General features: G+C 39.5%; 1 protein-coding gene across 1 annotated transcript in view; it reads right to left on the bottom strand.

Annotated features, from left to right (window-relative positions):
* Positions 1-22,730, bottom strand: part of FOXK2 (forkhead box K2) — a 66,925-nt gene that overhangs the window by 8,925 nt on the left and 35,270 nt on the right. The window contains exon 5 of the mRNA XM_032199562.1: positions 2,674-2,868. Within this exon, the coding sequence (XP_032055453.1) occupies positions 2,674-2,868 (195 nt within the window). The remainder of the gene's footprint in view (positions 1-2,673; positions 2,869-22,730) is intronic.

Genomic DNA, 22,730 nt, shown 5'->3' with positions numbered 1-22,730 from the left:
GCACTTCCAGAGCAGAGTTAAAGGCCTGTCAGTATTTCCAATATAAACCCCCCATTTTCCAAGCCTTTCTAACTCATCCATGAGAATTAAAATCACTGCGGGAAGAAACCTGTCAAATGAAGCTCAGGCTTTGCTCCTCAAAGGAAAAAGGATTAACTGATTTATTAGGTTGCACTTTATTCATGTAAGATTTGCCAACAGAAAAGTCCATTTTAAAATGAGCGGTTGCTTATGTATTAAGCCCCTCATTTGAAACAAGAAACACATCGTGCCTGAAATTTCTACCATATGTTTGTATTTAGTCTGCTCAAAAAAGATCCTCTCCTGTGCAGTATTTTTGCACAGTTGAGAAAATATAACAAGCAGTGAGGCAAAAAATGATTCTCATTGAAATCTAAAACATTATTTTAACTGTTTGCAGGTGTGTTCATATACATACACAAACACAGATGTGTATAAAAATTCTAAACTCTATAAATAGGCTACTTCAGCACTGACTTAATCTGATTTCACTCAGTATTAGGTCAACAGAGCAAATACACTGTTACAAAGTAAAACTACCAATTGAAGGAAAGAAGTCGATCCGGATACCTCACATTTTGCCATCCGTCACAGAAAAACAAAGCTAAAAGTGTGTTGATTCCACTGAACATGTTCCTCAAGGTTGTTCCCCTGTCTCACAGGAACTACAGCTGCACACAAAAATAGTTTTCCTTCTACAACTCCCATTTCGCCAACAAGAGGCACTCAGTGGGCAATGTCTGTGCCCTTCCCTGAAAAAACACTGTCAGCTCTCTACAAGGGCACATACTTGGCAGAGATTTATATTGCAACTGATTTCAGCAGAGTCCGCAGCAATTCTAAAACGTAACTAAGAATTAGAATGGCAAAGGCTGCTGTGCCCCCAGAACCAGCCTATCCTCAATGACAATTTTTAACCTAACTTGAATCTATGGTTTCAAATAAAGAAAAAATAAAGCTAGAAAACAGCATTTGGATTTACACAATAACACTAATAAATTGACATCTGCCAAGTTTTGTTTATGTCTGACCTCTAAGGTTTCTTGCTACCTCCCTCTATATGTACAGAAACATGGCAGGCACTACAGACTGGGCAATATATTTAAAAATAATTATTATTGGACTTGAGTTTCACATCATTGGAAATCCAGCACTAATAATTTGCCCCCAGTGATATGCTGTACAAAGGAGACTGATGTGTTTTTGTTTTTTTTTTTGATGTGTTTTATGGAAGAATCCTTGATTAGAGCCAAAACAGGCAACTATTTTTTTTATTTTATTTTTTAAATATAGGTCACTGCTGTTCTGTGTTTTTACATATCAACTGACAACATCTTTCTCCTGAGCTCACTTTAGCATATATTGACAAAGCGACACATATGGTATAATCAAAGCAAGTTTACAGGTCTTCTATAAAACAGGATGATTTGAAGAGAAACTGTCATGCTTTGCTCTCAAAATAGACTCAAAACTGTCATCTTTTTTTTTGTTTGTAATAAGCTGTACTCAACAGGTGCATGAAAGCCCCAAAGAGAATTACAAAATTCATAGTGAGGCAAAGACTGTGGTGATATACGTGATATTATCTGAAATATTTATGAGCTGCTCTGTCATTTCTTGGGCAAAATATGTTTTCCCTGAATTTTAATAAGAACGCAAACCTGTTATACAGTCAAGTCTAGATCCCTTTTCTCTCTGCTTCCACTATTTATATAGATCACATTGAACACTACAACATCTCAATGTTGCATTAAGATCACAAGCACAAAATAAGTCAATTTTGTCGCAAGCATGAGAGAAGTCAATTATCCTTACATTTATATTTCATTAATAGGATCTACATTTTTAAAGATCAGTCATTAACAGCCCTTCACTCAAATGAAGACACAGGAAGTTAAAGAACCTTCAAAGACACATGTATGGTTTTGAAAAATAACTGTAAGTGAAATTTTTGCTCCTAAACCTTCTGTGAATTTTCAAAGTTCTATTTAAACTAATTTTACCAATTTGTGAGCACAGCTAGCTTATGTTTAATTGAATTTCATCCCAAATAAATCAAACAATGGCTACAATTATCAAATTAAGCAGAACAAGCAAGTAAAAAGCCCAAGTTAACCTCCCTTGCAGAAGACCTCCATACAGTGAACTCTTATGTTACACTTCATTTTAAGTAAATCCTCTGTTTACGTCCAGTAATGACCAATCAAAACTAAATCAGCTTTTGGAGCAAGAAATCAGTCTGTTTTCCACACTCTAATGATAACCAAAAAAATATTTTTTCTGTTGGTAAACTTTAAGGGGGACAGTGAATATCAGGATGTTTAAAATGGTACAATTGGGACTTATCTCAAGTCTTTCCATAAGCACTCAAGAGCAAAAAGCAATCTAAATCATCTGGAATGCAAATAAAACATAAGTTTCTTTGTTGCAAGAATCCTGAGCAAACTGGTACACACTGATCAAATGACATTTGGATACTAACGTCTGCTCATACAACTATTTTCACAGGTAGCAGAGTGGTAGTTTTCTCCAAGGCAGGTTACGCTGAGCTTAACTTTTACTGCAAAAGCAAAATACATAAAATGAAATAGAAAACTGCTTCAATTTTGTAAACACATATTGCCCTATATTCAATCTGCGGGGTTTAAATACCTGATGGTTCCTGTGGGAGAAGGGAGAGGGCTGATCAGGTGAGCCATGTTGTCTGGAATGTTTATCGTTAAGGGAGAGATCTGGGGTTGCACAGGCTTCACTGGGGACTCCGGGGCCTCCTGTTTTTCTCTCTTTTCATTGGACAGAGCTGTGAATGTTATCTTTATATTTGTGCTGGGAAACCTGAAAGTACAGCTGAAAAATGAAAAACAAGTATGTAAGCCAGTTGTTTACAGAGAGTAAGTTTTTTTGTTTGTTTGTTTTGCATAACTTGCATATATCATCGTATTTAAAAGTTATGCTATTTACATAATTAGTTGTATCCACCTTCATCTTACTGGTCATAAAGATCAACATGACCAGAAAAAGATCCCCACGTAAATAACTTTAGAATTTACAAAGAAATATAAGCAAATGCAATTATCTGTAACAAGGGCAGTTTGTTTGTAATTGCTAAACTTCCTGAGGTTCATCCTGATCTTGCAGCTATCCCTAAAAGTAGTACTATTTTGAAGACAAAAGGCTATTATTTTGTGGTGTCAAAGAATGGCTGCTGCAAACCAACAAGTATGTCCATGATAATCAAAACTAATCAGGAGCATAAAAGTATGCAAATCTGATGCCTAACCAGCTTCATAGACTGTTTTCATAAAAGCTCTGATTTCTTTTCTCTTAAACATGTTAAACTCCTAGCAGTCCTAATTCTGACCATTTTCAGGGTATAGAGCTGCTGCAGTGCCACATTCAACTATCCATTATGTAAAGGTGAATTTAAGAATGAAATTCAATAAACTTTCAAATTTCATATATTACCAAGTATTGCACCCCCAAATTTAAAGACTGATTATAATCAGAATATGATTGAAATTACCTATGTGTTGTTTTTTTTTGTTTTTACAGGTGGAAAAGAAAATGCAATTAATGCACCTTTGAACATTTTCCTTTTTTCATCCCTCTGTGTAAGCATTTAGCTGTTAACCCAATTAAAGGGAACAGGCTATTTATAACTTCTGAGTAAATAAACAGGTTGAGCAAACAAGAAACTTAATTTTCTCTCAACAAAAGCATTTACAGAAACGCAGTTCAAATAACTTTACTATCTTCTTTCTTAATTAAGCTGCTAGCCTACACAGCACTAAATCCCACGACTGTATTTACACACCTCTTCCACACAAGGAAGAGAACTTTCCAGTCATACATCACCTAGAAACAAACCTTAGGAAATGTTTTTAAAGTGATTTTATGTAGACCTGGTTTTATAAAGGAGGGAAGCTATGATACTGGAACAGGCCTAAGAAATGTAACTATGAATGCAAGATACAGACTGCAAACAAAAGCCATCATTTCTCTGAAAAAATACACAACATGAAAATGATAGAAGAATTGGAAGGCACGTCAAGCAGAAGAGTAGTCTTAAAAACATTAATTCTCACATGTTTGGGTTTCTGTGTCTTAAAGGATGTTTAGAAAACAAAGAAAACATTTGATTTTTACTACATTTCTTGTAACACACACGTGTTGCAATGATTCTTTTTTCCTACAATTCACACCCAAGCATGAGGAAAAAGAGAAAGGCGCAACAACGACCTTCCTCTTCCCTCTTGTGTCTCAATATGGCCTACGTCCAAATTTAACAGGTGACCTATTTCTGAAACATGCTCAACGTACTAAATTAGGAACAGAATCCACACCAAAAAGCATAGATGCATTTCACTGGGAAAGTCGTGGACCAATTTGTGTGTGTTTTTTTATTTTTTATTTAGTATCTTCAGGATCAGCTCACTAACGTGCTTTTTCCAGTAGAAGTATTTTCTGCCTGTATTGTTTCAGCAATCATTGAAAGAGGTCTCAGCTGTTTGGCTACTAAAAATGTTTTCCAAACATTTCAGTTCATCAGCAATAATGATACCACCACTCCCTAAGTTTATGCCAGAAGAGGGTAGCCAAAGGGGACCTTTTTGCTAAAAACCTAATCAGGAAGATTAAATGAAAATCGCTGTGGGAAACTCAACAGCAATATTTCTTTGACAGAGACAGGCTCAAACTTCAGAATCACCTGTTTGACATATTTTACAAGGCTAGTCCATACCTGCAGAGTTACTACAGACCAAGCTTATTTCAACCTAAAAGAAACGCAGGAGCAACTGGATGTGACTTCAGATTCTCATTCACTGGCTCAGGGCCTTGGGGCCAGCAGCAAATAAAGACCAGCCGGTGTCCCCCAGTGCCGGGCACAGTGGGGAGGAGGTGGGTCTTAGAGCTTCAACACCTACCAGAAATACACACAAGGCTCCCGATGTTCTGCATCGGTATGCACACAATCAGCTCCCTTCTCACACTACCGCTCTGCCTTCAGGTATTATCTGCCCTGTGGGCATCTTTTGCAAAAAAGAAAGGGAGGATTGTTGTAGATGAGACTAAAGCAGAGATTCCAAAGCAAAGGTGACAAATGTTAGTCGAAAACTTCAGCTGGCTTTGGGAAAAAAAAACAAAACCAAAGGAGAAGCTTGACTAACTGCAGGTACAGTACAGGTTATAAAACATATAGGTTACAAAAGTGCCATGAATCCAGTTTTAATACCAAACCCAAAGCTGTCACTGCTGTAGTTCATGTTTCACATGCTGAGTCAAAGGACAGCGTTGCTGAGGCGCTGCTTACGCATCACTCTCTGGCTTAAACATGTGAGCACCTGAATCGTGTTATCAAATACCACATCTGTCAATTGATTCATGTTTGCAAACAGGTTTTTAATAGAAGCATATTTTTAATAACTGGAATATGGCCAAAAAGCAAAACGAGAAGTGTCTACTAAGAGATTTTCTATGTAACTTAAATTAATGCATACATACTGCATTTACTTCCAAAATCAGAACCAAGTTGGTTTGGGCATATTCTTGAATTAAACCATGGCCTAAACAAACCCTACAGCACACCCAGAGGCGGAGACTTGTTCAAACATTTAGTCTATAGCAAGCTGAAGTCAACTTTACTCACTCTTTAAAGTATTTACAATACTTTTCTGATGTTCTAGCACACGATGGTTGGTATAGAATAACCTCATCTTTACAACCCACTTTAAAAGAATAAAACTGAAAAAATAAAGGCATAGTACTGCAAATGGTCGCTCTATAGCTCACTTACTCAGTTAACCCCCATTCCTCCTTTACAGGCTGATGCCATTCAGGGTAGGAAATCAACAGAGCCATGACTGGACCAACAGAAAAAAAAGTTTACAAAACATCTGTGTTTAAAGAGTTACTAAAGAGTTACGTGATGAAACACTTGTGTGGTAGGTATCCAAGCGAAGAAAACAAACAGACTATTTAGCTGATGTGCCACTGTTGCACTGTATGTATTTCAAACAACTACTCACAGTACCCACATTTGAGTAATTTTATTTGTTTACTATGAAAAGGTCTTGGGTTGTACTTCCTACAGAGCATCAAAAAGGAGGACAGATATTTACAATCTAGGAAACTGCAGCAAAGGTGTCACACTTAAAATGCACTTCAGGATCCTAATTTTCTTTTAAAAAGTTCATTCTGGGTTAACTACGGGAAAAGGTGAGATAGGGAGGACAGATGAGCAGCACCTAGCTATTTCCAACAATTCCTTGGAAAACCATTCCTACCCGTACCGCTCCCAGCAAAATGGAGACCTGTTGATCTGGGCACTACCTCTGCTGAGAACGCTTAGCAACTCCGTAGGGTGCCGGGTGGCTTAAGTTCTAGTTCTGTCACATCCGTATTTCTAATATTTCCTCACTTTCCCTCAGCAGTTCTGTCTGTACTGCAGGGAGAAGCTAATTATACACCTGTAGGTCTGCCTGTATGAAATTACTGTCTGACTGAAAATGAGGAAATGTTCTGTCTCCATCTGGGGAGCTGAAACACAGAAGCAGGAATTCAATTTTCTCCCCCTCCATAAGCCCTGCAATGAAACTCAGTGCCTTGGTATCCTTCGAATCTGTCTGTTCTCATTGCCTCTTAAAAACCAAGGCAGAAATTGGACAGAAGCTGCTCTCCTGCGTTCCTGTTATCAGCACTTCCAGATTCTCCATTCAAATAGATTATGGTGGTTCAACACTAATAGCTCTGTACGTCATGGTACTCCCAACACCCCTGTTCAATTCCTTTACATCCATAATGCCACTGAACTCCAGCAACTTCAAGGATCCCCTAAGTTTTAAACAGACTGAGAAGAATAACAAGATGTGAGATTTTCAAACCCTTGCTTACCAACAGCCAAGGAAAGCCTCAAACTTTCACATTTAAAAGGTTAGAAAAAAAGAACCCAGCCAGCATCTGAGAGATTTGTTTATTTATTGCCAATTTTTGACTTCAAATGCTTTAAATATCAAGCACAGGCAGCAGGGTAGCTCACCTCCAGGAGGAACTGAGGTAATTAACAACACCTGAACCACCAGACTTCCTCCAGCTTAGGCCTCCTTTGACAATACAGCAGGCTAAGATGATGCTGTTCATTCCTCCCTCTCCTCCCCAGCAGCCTAGAAACCATCACACCTTGAGATAGGGCCTCCCTTCCAGGGAAGGGAGATTCACAACTAACCCCTTCTCTAATGGCTCCTGCCTACCTAATTCTCACTTAAGACCCATGTCCTAGCTGCTCTCTCCCCATCGCTCCAATAAAACCAATCTACACGATCAATTACTTAATTTATACTCCTAGTAGAAGATGTGCACACTTTGAAGCTTAAGTTGCCAGCGAGATACTATGATGCACAGTTCCAAGTGCATATTTGATTCAATTGCATTTTAAAAGTCAAGCAAAAACTGTTCTCTACATCGTTCACAAAGGACAAATGAGAAACTGAGTTTGGGAGGGACTTTTGAAGGTCTCTAGCCCAACCTCCTGCTGACAGCAGGGCTACTTTCCAAACTACATCAGGTTTTTCTGGGCCGTGGCTTATCAAATTTTGAAGCATTCAACAGATGGAGTTGGGCAATCCATTCCTGTAATTAGCCTCCCTAATGGTGAACGGTTTTTCCCGTTTGTCAGGGTATAATTCTTTAGTTGCTTTAGTTGCAACTTGTTACAGCCATCCATCCTCAGCCTCTGATCCTCTCAGTGCTGCCTTGCCCCATCTTTTCCATAATTGCACCTCAGGCAGGGACAGACTGCAATGAGATCCACCTCTGGGCTTCCCCAGGCAAAAGGAATCCAGATCCTCTCCTCGTATGCAGTGTGCTGGTTCCCAGAGCACCTCAGCAGCCCTCCACCACCCCCTCCAGTCTGTCTTTTTGCTGTCGTTAAATTTTTTGGGGACCCAAAGCAGACACAGTTACTGCCCAGCACAAGGCCAGCCTCCATCATCACAAGGGCGCAGCACTGAAACATGTGTGCCTGCCCCTCTGTTGGGACCTCCACGGTTCCTCCTGGGCAGAGCTGCTCCCAGGCAGGCATTTCCCAGCCAAACCCAGCCCAGATGCAGAATTTGGCTTTAGCCTTTGCTGAGCCTCACAAGGTGCCTGTTGGCTTCCCCCCAGCCTGCTGCTGTCCCTCTGAGCACCAGCCCTGTCCCGGTGCTGCCTGCAAGCTGCTTGGGGTGCTCTCTGCCCCGCATCCCAAGTCACTGAGCCCAGTCCTGCAAGGTCAGAAAGCTCCACAAGGGTCCTCCTTCATCCGTGCTGTCCTAAGCGACGTCTACAAATGAAATCTAAGACCAGCAAATCAAAACCGGGCGGCATTCAAACATCCATAGGAACACAGCATTTGGAAATTACGTGTGGCGCCTCCTGCTAATGGACAAATGTCAGCGTGCAAGAACACGGTCCCCAATTCCATCTTATCTCTATTGCTGCTCCATTTATTATTTCCATCACAACAGATTATTTGGAAATTAATTATGAATTGAACTAGAACTAACAGTTATTTTTAACAGATTTTTAAATAAGCAAAGCTTAAAAGACATCTTTATAAATACGGCCATAAATACAGCGGAGAAAAAAAAAGATACAGCAAGTTGAAGTACAATTACATACAAATTCAGCCTCTGTAAAACCTGCGCATTGTGCCTTTGCATCCTGAGAAAAGGTGCGTCTCTGCAAAAAGAGCTGAACTTGGCTCCTCTCGCAGCTCAAAGTGACACAGGTGAAACACTCACAAATCGGTAAGAAGGGCTGTGACTCCATCTCTTGGAGAAACCCGAAAGCAGTAACCCCTGTCAGCTCAGAGAAAAAGTAATTCCATTGCCAAGGAGAAAGTGTTTTCTACATTCTCCAGAAGAGACAATTACTTTTCCTAGCGTTCTCATCTTCTGAATATTATACCAAAAGCTTTCCAATGGTTCAACACCAAGAACAGGCATACTAAATTATTCACTTCCAGAATTTATTTTTAAGACTTTGGTCTATGATTAATTGAACTCTAAGTCAGTACTGCCGCACTTTCCAGAACAGAATCGTCCTCTTTAGACCTACACAGAAGCAACAGAAACAAAACTTAATAAGACAAATTGAACTGAACTGCTTTAAAACGGAGTCAAAATTCTAAGATAAAGTACCCAACAGTTAAAAATCTGCATTTCCAAACTAACAGTGAAGGTAGAATTATAAATCCATCAAAGAGTCACAGTGAAAACTCCCTGAAAACAAATAAAACTAAGAAGTTGTTATTACTAATAAAATATAGGTTATTAAAAAAAACTTGCACAATTTTTATAGTAAAGATTTTCTTGAGTTTTTAAACACAAGTAATGGTTCAGAAATTTCTTTTATCAAGTATTTTCTAGGAGTTCACAGAAAGGTATTCCTGTAAAATTTTCCTATAATAAGGAAAATGCTGGGAGCATAGTTAACTTTGTAACAGATACACTGAAGCACAGTGATCCAGTGTGTTGTAACATCAATTAAGTCACAATTAGTTTCTTATTGTCCTGAACAGAGAAAACCTTTTCATTGGGCATCTTTTATACAGATACTTGTTCACCTACACCAGATGCTCCTACCACAAAGGTTAGCTCTAACCTTTTATAAAAGCTCTAACCTCATTTATAAACCTTTCCTAACTGTTCATAATAGAAGAAAAGCAATATCCCTTTTTCCCCATTGACTATTAGGGGATAATATATATATTTTTTAATTACTTCTAGAATTTAAATTCGAGGGACACGAAGCCTGACTCCTCTACCAGCTTTTAGAGAGGAAGTTTCTGAGGCTTTTCTGCTTGCAGTCGACCCCACCCTGTGCAGCAAGGTGAAAAGCTTCCCCAGCAGGAACCACCATCACTTCCTACAGGTACACGTGTACGCACAGGGACACACGCACCTTGTCCTGGTATAGATTCCTCCTCCCAGCTTGCTTGATTGAAAGGCAGGATTTAAAGGTGCCTCCATGATTTAAGCTAAGTCCCGATTTGGTTAATTTACCACAAAGTTGTATTCAATTCCATGTGGCCATTACTGGTCAGGACACCACTAGAGGTTAGCCGAAAAGCAACCGCTGTTTAAAAAGTGGCAACTCTCTCCTCCAGGGCGTGAGTCATGGCCTCGTGTGTGCTTCCCTTAATTCTCTGTATCCTTTGCAATTGATTTCTGTTGACTAAAGATCGATGCTTGAAAAGCATGTCCTCCACAAACAGCAGATGTGAGGGCTCTGGAGCAATCTCAGCATCCAATATCATGAAGAACAACAACAAAAACCCTCAGAGTTTTAAACCAGGAATTAAGACTTTTTATTTTGTGCACTATTTTTCACGAGCATTTGTGTGTTTTTTCAGGTGTGCCACCAGCTCCCACACAATGCCATAAACCACCAAGGAAAACTGCCCTAAAGAAAAAACACTCTGATCTTTCTATCCACTTGAATGTCATAAAATTCAAAGCAAAGACCTATGCATCATCAGTAGTGATAAAATATTGCTTTAGCCCCATCTTAATTCAAGTTGGCCTACATTATAGTTTTATCAAATTCTAAGCAAAGGCTGGGAACATGACCTAGCTGTAATTAATGGCTCCTCAACAAGAAACCTCATTTACATACATCTTCCTTCAGGTTTCAGCAACTGTGTAAGAAGTTTGAAAAGTTATTGGTAGTCACTACAGGAATGGTGCTAACCCACTTTGAGAAGGCTCTAGAACAAGCCTGTCTGCGTCAAAAACAGATCCTATGACAACAGAATATTGATGACGACGACGGGAACATTCCCAAACCACTCACAGCGTAACAGAAACTGAGTAATGAGCACACATTCCTGTTTGAAATGCTGCTTCATACTTCTTTGCTGATTAGAAAGCTAACTTTGTGAGAAACGAGGCAGTTTTAACCCTATGTTCACAACTGTTTCTTGAAGGGTATTTAAGAGTCAAGACTGAAAAAAACAACACATCCTGAAGTTGTTCAACCACAACAGATTTTGCTGCAAATGTAAATGATTCTATAAACGCTGATCTCACCCTTCCCCTATACGTTTATGCTACAGACCAGGCATTAATGCAAGCAGCCTTACAAATTTTCCAAGGTTCTTGCTTTAGCAGTCAGGCCTTTCACTTTCTTTAAATACCAACCACACAAATACCGGTATTGATCAGTAGCAAAAACATTTAGGTTATCCTACAGACATGGAAGGGTGCTACGGTTAATTAAAAATACATATCTCAAAATCACCAATTCCCACTGCATTCTCCTCTCTTATTACACGGTACAACATATAAACCATCAAGAAGGAAAAAAAAAACACAAACCAAAACAAAACACAAACCCTAAAGAAATTCAATACAGTAGCCCTGCACAGGCTGCAGGAACTGAGAAAGAAATTGGCCTGCAGGCAAGAATGTAGGCAGCAGTTACTGTAGAAACCAAGCTCTTCGTTGCTTTTCTCTAAGCAAAAGAAAGACACAAAAGAGCTGGAAAACAGCGATCGATGGGAAGCAGCTTATAAAGCTGCTTGTCACATCTGCTGCAGGAAAACCAGACACTAATTCATTAAAACTGCTCATGTAATGCCTCTGGAATTTGAGGCTCCCCAGCCTGTGAATACAAAAGAAACTCCGCCTATGGAAACACTGCATTTTCGGGTATTTAGCATCTCTGTACACAAAAGCTGTGTGCAGAGTCAGGTTGTGTGGTCTCTACCCCTAAATTTCATTCTAAACTGTAAAAACAAATTAAAATCTGTCCAAAAGATTGCGCCTCTATCTTTGCCAAATTTCAAAGGGCTATTTTGAGTCCCAACAGAACATACATAACTCCATAACACAATAGCTTCCTGTTTAAAAAAAAAACGAAACAAAACACTTGCAACAGGAAAGTGAAAATCAATCATCATTCCTCCTTCCTTCCAGATAGCTGCATTTAACAATGGCTTCCTATTACCAAATGAGCAAGCGCAAACTTTCACCACAACAGTAAATACCATTCAAGAACTTTTCATAAGGCCCAAGATTTACAGTCGGAGCTAAGCTGGAGCAGACAACCCCAAACCACCAGATGCTTTATTACCAGCTTAGCTGCCTACAGAGGTGCCTGGCACCTCACCCTCAGTTGTGGGGTAGTTGTGGGGGTGCAGAAGTTCATTTGCAAACACCAAAGAGATAATAACAGTATTCAGTGCTCACTGAAAGCTGTGAGCAAACCGGACACAACTGCTTAAAGCCAAAGATAGGGCACTTGGCATTTTACTATTCCTTACTATTAAAACAGTAGGGGGAAGTACAGTAAACAAGTGCTGTCACGATGTGTTTGGACATAAGCATAATCATAAAAAACAAAACAAAACAACCCCCCCGTGACTCAGACAGACATCAGTTACTTCAGTAACAAAAGACTTGGTTTATTACCTCATCAGAGACCTGCTCTCTCTTGCAGAATTCTGCCAAAACTCCCCGATCACTACCAAAAGAACAGCTACCCAAAGGGGCAAGGCAGCACAGAAAAGACTTCCTGAATCAAGGCACTGAAGTTTATTTTAGCTGGGCTTTTCAAGATAGAGCTCTGCTTCCAAGGGCAGCACAGTCCTTTATTTCACCTACAAATCCATGACTAACTCAGGCCATTGAGAAGTGACAAAAACTGCTTCCTACCAACTCCAGTTCTGAGTACACAGCAGTGTTTAATTTCCTCCCTCAATCTGCTTGCCTGGTCAAAGAACAGAGTTTTTTCACAGCCCTCGCAAAAAGCTATGAGCATTAATTACATTCACAGCCATCCAAGAATGTTTGGTGTCCGAGAGCCATCCCATACGTGGCTCGCTTTAGTGACACTGATGGGCTCGTTGCCTCATTGGAAAGCAACATTTTAAATCATATTCTGAAAGCATCTTGTTTGTTTGTTTTCTTAACCAACTGCACACTGCAGAATGGTTGTTCAAACCATTTTTCGATTCTTTTTCTACTTGCAAATTGCTAAAACTTTTTCGGTGAAGGTCCAGGCCCTTTAGAGGTGTCTGCATGGACTGCAGACAGGGACTTACTTTCCTTAATCACTCATGGGGGCACTCCAGAACCAACGAGGACTCCAAAGAGCCTGAAGATTGCAAAGCAGTGGAACTATTTAATCTACAACAAGCAGATTGTTTTTGGAAAATATTCCTCAAGAAGCACTCCTCCTGAGCTGTTCCTCTCAGCCTGTGCCAAGTTCTCAGATCGTGGGATGTTGTAAGGGGCAGCAGGAAAGTGCAGAAGGATAAAATCTAGTAAGAACAACAGACATGATTTAACAAGTCAGATAGTCACGCAAGTGGAAATCTGTCCAGGAATAAAAAGAACACACTGAACAAAAGTCTTTGTCAGAATGGATGTTAACCACTGTCACTGTTCTGATAAAGGAACAACAGCACAGAGAACGAAAGGGTACAGCAAACAAACACGAAGCATGGGATTAGCTTCTCCAAGTGTAAACCTGTAGCTGCGTTAGTCATCTGTCTTTACAGTGAATGAAAGGGAGCAGGCACTAAAGGGTGCAAAACCCCTAGAAGGGAAAAGCCTAAAAGGGTTTGGAGAAGTCAGGTACCAGGGCTGCCTATTAGTCACTGAATAGAAAGGGAGTCCAGGTGTAGACAGCCAGACACAAATACACATACTGCTAAGCAAAATGAAACCCTCCAAACAGCATCTAGTGAAGTCATGAAAAATCAAGGCCACAACTTCTGAAAAGTGCAGACTAGGCTCTTATGAATAAATACCTGATCTCAGGGCAGGTGTCATGGGATACAGCGACATAAGAGCTCAGCACTGCTACATGGGGAAAGCTCTTCCCTGTCTCTTGCACCAGTTCTGTTCCCAGACACAGTTCCTCTGCTCACCAGGTACCTGCTGCCAGGAGCCACTGCTATCTCCAGTTAATTTACTAACCCAGCAGAAAACCACTCCAGCCAAAATGTAGAAGTTTGCTATGTTTTAGTAAATTTAAGTCAGCTCACAGTCTACTCTTTCTTCAAAAGTAAAGCAGAACTGTCATGACAGCTTAATTTAAAAGCCATACAGTACTTACTACATAAAAAATGCTCTGTTGTGCAATTGTTCCAACTGTTCTCTTTGAAAGTTGAAACTTGAACCATCTAATACCGAAAAATAAGCCTCCAGAAGACACTAGTCATAAAAGGAAGTACAGAACTCAGCAAACAAGAGTGCATGCTCAATGCTTTTCAACAGAATTAAAGATGGGTTTGCTTGGGACCTTTCAGCTTGACCAAGAGTATCGGTATTCTCACTGCAGATCCTCCTAACAGAATGGATCGTCATCACTTAAGCCTTCCTTACAAAAACATTTCTACTACTCCAAAAACACACATGTACTAGAAACTACAGTAGGAGTAAAACTTGTTGGAATAACAATAACCGTATATATCATATTTTAGAAAAAACTAATGCATATGTACAATTTTCAAGGTCTCAACCATAACCGAACAAACACACAGCTCTGCACTTCTGTAACACCCTGCATTACAGAACACTGAGGGATTGAACAGAAATTAACAGAAGACATTAGACATGTTCTTTGCAGTCCTATGGCACACCAAAACTTAGGGATAGTACCGTTCCCCCAAGCTGGATATGTAAGACAGCCTGGAGCACTGGCAAAGAGAACCTGTAGCCCTCAGAAACAGAGCAGGGAGGCAGGGAACCAGAAAAGGGGGAGAATTTCAGTGTTTGCGCTGCAGACATGAAGCAAGCCGCTTCAAAACGCATGGAATCGATTCTAAAAGGCGAGGCACAGTTCTTGATAAAAAGTGCTAGAAAAGAGCACTGAAATTTCATCATCCCCCCTGCCTCCGCCCATGAAGCATTATCCCCATTTTTAAAAACAGATTAAACAGATTTGTGACTTGGCCAAGTTGTTTTGGCAAGCATGCAGCGGAGCTGGGAACAGAACGTATTTCCCCCCCAACACCCGATCTTTGTTTAAACCACTGGATCGTCCCTTCTTTTAAGCCTTCCTTCTCCTACAACCACTTGAAGAGGCAGAATCAGGTGAAACGCTCACGTCTTCAGTAAAGCAGAGATTATTTCCTTAAATAGGACTGAATTATTTTGATCAGTTTGTCGCACACAAGTATCTGATTAAGGAACAAAACCAGAAGTAGCTGTGAAGCCTACACAGCAAACACCAAATCTGCATATGGAAAGTTATCTTTAGCAATATATTGTGTCCTCTGAAAACGAGCTAAAGGAATTTTAAGTTCATTAGCTCTTTCTCAATACACCACAAAAACTCGACAATAAAGCTACACATTAGATGGATACATTCTAATTAAAATCTACAGAATCTTCAAGTCCTACAGGTTGGAAAACACCTCCAAGATTATCTAGCCCAACCTGTAACCCAGCACTAACGTCCACCACTAAACCACGCTATGAAGTTCTACATCTGCACGTTTCTTGAAGACCTCCAGGGACAGTGACTCAACCACTGCCCCGGGCAGCCTGTTCCCATGCAGCACAACCCTTCCAGTAACAAAATTTCTCCTCATATCCAACCTAAACCTCCCCTGGCACAACTTGAGGCCATTTCTCCCTATCTTATCACCTGGTGCTTGGGAGAAGAGCCTGATCCCCACCTCGATACAACCTCCTTTAACGCCATTGTAAAGCACAGTAAGGTCTCCCCTGAGCCTTATTTTCTCCAAGCTAAGCAACCCCAGCTCCCCCAAGCCGCTCCTTCTAAGACCTGAAACTTGTACATAGTTACATACTCAAGTATAACTTATTGTATGTATAACTTTTTACATGTAACTTGTATAGTTATATTCTGAAGTAATTGAAGATTTTAAGTCACACAGACCTTATTTCCTATGTACCTATTAGAAGGATTTTTTCCATTATCAAACAGAAAGAAAACACTTTTTTTAAGAAAAAAAACACTAACATTTTTACCCTGAATACTGAAAAGTATCAGTAGAAAAAAAAGACTCTTCATTCGCACTTTCCTTTACCTAAGTTTTAGTAATAATCAGGAGTTGCTCAGTCATGATCATTAATAGTTGTCAAGCCATTAAAACTGTTACTGATTTTCTTGTACTTGCACCAGTGATGAAGATCCTACAAATGTCCCAGTGAAGCAGAGCAGGAGGTGCTGGAAAGTAACAGAGGAAGTCCTACCTGCTTGCACTATTGAAGGACTTACTTCAATTTTGTTTATCTATGTTCTCTCAGCTACTGTTAATTAATCATACTCCTATGTCACCTCAAACAAATGTAATTAAATTGAGAAAACTTCCACAGGCCAAAACAACAAATAAAAAAAGAGATTTTGTATTTATTTATTTTTTAATAACTGCCCCAAATTTGGAATATATGGCAAGTACTATCTTCACGTTTCATTTCTGGTCCTATTTAAACCAAGAGCACTGTTGTACAATATTCAACTTTTGGTTTTGCTTTAACCACATTCCTACAGACAGGCCACAGTTTGCAGCAACTGGATCGATTTTATGCCACCAAGAACACTCAATGGGAGGGTAATGACAAGAAGCACGTAGCTTGGTTGTGTAAACCCAATCAAACCTGAGGATTTCCAATATTAAAGTAGCCAGGTCTTAAGAGTGGGGGGGTTATTGTTCAACTTCAAATTCCACACTTTAAAAAAAATGTAATCCTGTGATTTAGCTTTTCCAGTCCATAAAGTTTTCTAAAACCAGAAGCTCAAACCAGAAAAAATGGTCCTGTTATGCACCGTTTCAGTATATGAAGTGGGAGTGAGTGGGGCATGACCATGATGCCAGTATGGCAACTCAAAACACTGCTGCAGCCACTCAAGCCATTCTGTGCTCCAGGAAAGGAGATGAAGCTTCATCTCTGCAGGCACGCTGGCAGAGGTAGCACCTTTCCACACACTCGTGCATTTTTAATCCAAAATACCAGACTCCCACTATGTTGAATCATTCTGCTTTAAATTCTGGTCCTTCCTTGAGATATGCTGCAGCCAAACCAACTTTATAGGTAGTAACTGACACAACATTGGGTAAAATCTTCCAGAATACAAGCTAATGTCAACTCGTCTTCTCTTCGGCTTATAAAGTCAAATTGATATAGTTCAGCCTATAAAATGCTTTGAAATGTCAAAGAAGTATACCTGCAGCAAACCACTGCAAAGACATTATTACACAGCTACATGTGCTGCTGAGTTGCTCAAGCAATTCAACTTCCCTGGATGAGCAGAAATTGCACAGCTTTTTTTTATATTACATATATATATTATATATAAATCAGTGTGTCTGACTTTCACCCCCTCAAAAGGAAAGTGCAGTTAGTTGAGTCAGGCTTCCCCAGCTTGGCAGCCGAGCATCACTCTTCCCTGAATGGAACTGTCAGAGCTGTCATAAAAAGATCGCTCCAGAAGACCAGATGAAAATTTCTCCACTTTCCCCTCCCCACGTATCCATCTGCTGGACATTCTCTATTTCAGACACCCACTCACCATTATTGCCTCATTTCTGCCACGCACAAACACCAATTGCTATAAAAACAGTTTTTGTAACAAAATTTGACCATGGGATTCCATACTTAAGGACAACATCAGTCGTGTGATTTCTTCAGAGCTCTGCTGCAGAATCCACTCTTAGAGCAAAGGTGTAAAGATGCAAATGCTTCATGCATACGTTACTGCTTGAAAAAAACTGCAAACACTAACTTTCCCAGCACTTACATTAACATGTTTCCATTTATCTTGAAAATCAACCAATATTTGAAAGATTTAGATTTTCTGAAGATGCATTATGTTGCAATGAAATGTTAATCCCTACAGAAAGCATTCCACAATTTTTATATGTGTAAGGCATTATATTATACCTTCTTCAATACAGACAAAAAATCCTGACAATATTTTTTTCAAATCCACGTATTAGTACAGGAAACACCATTAAAATATGTTGTTTACCATAATATCGAATGTAATTAGATATTTAAATTAAAGTTAAAAAGTTAAAGTTAAATTAAAGTTATCATAAATACAGAAGCAGCAACAAATACTACTACACACTCAGAGCCCATTTCCCTCATTTTTCACTCATACATAACAAATTATTTCATGAGCTTAGAAACACCCATTGGGAAAAATAAGATTAAATACTTCTATTTTAAAATTCTATTAAAAAAATCAAAGCAAAAATGGAAAAGAAGATTAAAATATGAAGATCCAAAAGACATTTTCAGCTGTGGAAGGCACAAGCACGGCCTTATCCTGTACTCTAACAGCATGTAAGCTTCTCTGGTATATAGAGAAAAATGTAAAGGCTTGAAGTCAGAAAAGCTAAAAATATAACAGACACCTCAGGTGATTAAAAACAATCTTTTTAAAATTGTTTGTTTTTTTTAACATCCTTCCCAAAAGAATGAAAGAATCAGGAATCCCCCCCAAAGCTTGTCATTAACTATGAACTTTTCTGCACAAAAAGTTTCTGTTAGAGTCAAGAAGTTTCTTCACCAGTTACTTCTAAACTATGACTCCTTTAATCATCATCACGAATCACATCACAAAGATCACTAATTAGTTCAGTTACAAAGCTGTATCTCACAACCAAGTTTTGCTCTCTCTCCTGAGAAAACAATAGTCAGTTTATATAAAATTGTCACAAGAATTAGTGACTCTTCTGTGAGAACTGTAAAGGCAATGAGAAAGTACAACATCACCTGACACCGAAACTCAGAATGTGACATGAAACCTTTAAAACTCTTCATCTGTGTTCAAAAAAAAAAACAGAGCACAACAGAGAACAGCAGAAACCAGTAATCAAGTACCTGTCTGAAGATATTTCTGTGCTGAAGTGCAAAATGAGGACCAACAGTCATACCAGCACCGTGGAAACTACTAAAAATAGTACGAGCACAATTTCATTGCTTTTCCTGTCCATCTTCATTGTCCACAGTGGACATCCTTTGTTTTTTCTTCTTCTCTTCAGGTACCTGATGTCATCTTTGAACAGATCTTTTACTCCGGATTTATGCTCCTTGCAGAAGCAGTCTCCAGAAACATTATGCAGCTCTTTTGCCTGTGTAGTAGGGTGCCAGGGATTTCTTGGCTAAGCTGGAGGTTTGTCAGGCCCCTCAATGAGCTGATTCAATTCACTAGCACAGCACCAACTAACACAGCAAACCAACTTTTTTTAAGAGGAAGAAAGTATTCTCTGGGGCAAGCCGGACTGAACTGGGTAAACAGGGACCTAATGGGTGCCAAAGCCAGTGTAACGGGAAGGTTGGACCAACGGAGCCAGGATCAGGAATTGGAAAGAGAATAAGCAAGACCTTTCAGGAGCAGAGAACCCTTAGATCAGCTCAAACGCTGATTAAATTGATATGTAATATATTGTGAAGACACTTTATCAATCTTATCGATTTCTTCCCACCTGGCAACTGAAAAAACCTGCACTTCTCACTTGACAGAAAAGTAATCCTGAGCCTCGGTCTCTCCTCTTTTAAGGGATTGTTTTTCAGGTCTACCAGTAAACTAATCTGACTTGAGTACACAATCTGAATACCACGGCTAACACAAGGGACAGAACGGGATGGTTCTTTCAGCTGTAATTCCCAACTAGTTTGTTTTACCTGACCTTGAAACCAAAGGGTTAGTTACAGTTTATCTTCACTGTCTGCATCCTATGCACAGGTATGCTCAAAACCCAGGGATTAAATTGCTGTTCCTGTTTTAATAACATTTTACTACTGTATACATCTAACGTGAAGGTTTTAGAAATTCCATTAGAAGCAGAGATACAATTATTGCAGATGTATTAAATATTTAATAAAGTTTACCAATATACTTAAGGTGAGAAGCATAAGCCTTCCACAGCAGTGTGTCCTTTACCTCAATGCATTATCTCAGCAGAAAGCTGAATTTAAGAAACTTACCTATATAAAGAAGTGTGCAATGCTTACACGCGTTACCCACAGCACACACAAATAATAAGAGATGATGCGTTCTGAGAAGCTGTCCAAGTCAAATTAATTTTGTATCAAGCTTGACCCCATCAGTGAAGTAACATTCCCAAAAATGTTGTAAAATACACTGCAAAGATGCATATATTTATACATACACTTCAGTTTTGTTTACTGTTGCTCCCATGTCCTTCCCAGACAGCTTGTCTGGGTCAGCACTCCCTTGGATGTCTGGGACCAGAAGCCTCAGCCCAAAGTTGTGACTGAAGAGTCACGAGCAGTCTGGGAAGCTGAGCTCTGAGCAAAAATGGCTTTTAAGGATCATTTGTTCTGATCTTTATGTTGTTTATCTAACCAAAGATGACAAGGAATGAAGGGAAAAAGGAATCCATTTCACAAGTATTAAACGTTATGGTAAATAATTTACATAAAGAACTGTTGTCACAGCTAACTGCTGAATATAGACCAAGCCCCAAAAGACTGAATATAAGGTCATTTTCTCTCTTAATTTCAAGCTGGAAATAATTGGATGGTCTCCACTGTTTTAATGACACCAGCACAGGAGACGCCAAGGACCACATCCCAAAAGAATTAACACAAAATAGGGGTGATGGTGGTGGCAACCACAACAGAAGATTTTAGAAATACAGAATCAATAGCAACAGTAGGAAGAAAACTAAAGAAAGAGGGAAACAAAAGGCTTAGTGCCTGACACTGAAGGGGTGAAACAGCTCTCAAGAATAAACTGCTTGGAACACAAAATAAATAGTTCACGGGCTACACTGAAGAGGGGGGCATGTGCTGGTCATATGTTCAGCGTGTGTTACTGGCACTGCTCACTGCCATGTTCCATGTTGTAATAGCTGAAACATTTAAATTTGAAATGCGCTGCCTTCAGGGATGACATGATCTGGGCAGCCCTGACGAAACACACACCACTCAAAAGGAATACATGCTAATTTTGGCTTGCAGGTTATTTCTCCATACTCCAAACAATGCTTTGCTTGGCACCAACTCGTTTGAAGAGCTTACATTAAATAGAACTAGTGGTAGTGTGAAGCAACTTTAAAACCAGCAGACTCAGTTTATGCAAGATTATATAAAATGGCTATTGTGGTATCGGTGATTTTTAGAGGCAACTTTCTGCTTGGATCCATGCTATAGATCAGACGTGCACGCTTTCAACTTCAGAACTGCAATATCCTTTGATGCTGTGTGCAATTTCTCTGTGCATTCGCAGTCTCGCACACAGCGATACTTAGCACGACGCAGCCCCTAGCCCAGGTGACAATTACACACAGTGGTGTAGCTTCAAGACTCCAAAACACGGGGGAGGAAGAGAATTCTGTCAGAGTTCAATCACGCAACTTCAAATAACGGCTTTCTGTAGCAGCTGGCTCTGGCTCCCCAGTCTGCAGCCATTTCCATTTCTGTGAAAGCTGTAACAGTAAAGGTGTTTCTGGTGCTGACACAGAGATTCTGAGAAAGGCTCACCGCCTCACTACTGTCTGTTAATTGCCGACCATATCAAACCTTTCTGCATTCAAATCAGTGGCTATGATTAGATCTATTTACTTCCTTTTAAATACCCATCCTGTAGTATTTGAATTTTAAGGCCCCTAGAGCGATTTCTCTTTCCTTTGTATTTTTGTATTAAATCATTACCCACACAAGTCAAATCCTGTCTCCATTTAGAACACCTCTAAGAGGGTTATTCTAATGACTTAGAGGTGGTGTGAACCATCACAATACAAGTATCTGAGGACATGTTGTGTTTAAAAATAAAAGTCTCCTTCACTCAGTGAAGGACTTTATCAGCCCAACTTCTTGCTCTCTCTGTATCAGACATGATCAGTACATCCTCAGCCAATAATTTGCCATAAACAGTCCCTATAAAAACACCGGGCGGTCATATATATTCTCTTCTTTAAATCCCTCATGAAAAGCTTGAACAAGCAGCTACCACAACAACAAAACAGTCGTAAGTAGGACAAAATCGCATTAGTGTAACACATTCACAGTAGCCAACACTTCCTTAATCGGAGCCCAGGGAGCTCCAAGTCAAAGTGCAATGTCACCGCAACAGGCAGCCAGCCCCACTGGTGCTTACCTATATTTATCGGCAAGTAATTAACCCTAAACTACTCAGACCTTCAAGATAAGAAATATAACTGGAAGAACAAGATCACCTAACTCTACTAATATCAGATGTTCTTTCATAAAGAAAAAAAAAATTGCAGACAATAGTTTACCTTGGAGATAAGGCAGATAAACTGTTAGACACATTTCAATACGAGAGATGTGGAATCAAAGCAAGTGTTATGAAAATTACCAAAAACACATCCTACCTTCTCAAGTTCCCCCTCAACAAAAAGAGACGTGGGCAACACATTTCTACACTGCCATTTCCCGTGTTTATTGCTATAACTGAAGCTTTTTTTTTTTTTTTTTTTAAATTTCAAAAACTGTAGAAAAGCCTAATTCCCACAACCAACATTTCTGATTAAAGCACTGCTTTTGATTCCATTGAAACACTTTCCTTGGTCTCTTCTCCCTTTCCACTATCGTGGTATTTCTCCAAGTAGTCAAAAATCACACCATCTCACATTATCATTATTTCATATTCAATATAACCATGTTTTTAAGCTTTTCAGATGAAGTTAGATTATTTTATGGCCCACTTCTCAGCTACATTACAGCTAACACAAACGTGTACACAAACATTACATA

The sequence above is a fragment of the Aythya fuligula genome, chromosome 18 (assembly GCF_009819795.1).
Source record: "Aythya fuligula isolate bAytFul2 chromosome 18, bAytFul2.pri, whole genome shotgun sequence".
NCBI lineage: Eukaryota > Metazoa > Chordata > Aves > Anseriformes > Anatidae > Aythya > Aythya fuligula.
The sequence above is the reverse complement of the archived record's forward strand: the minus strand, read 5'-3'. Positions and strand labels throughout refer to the sequence as shown.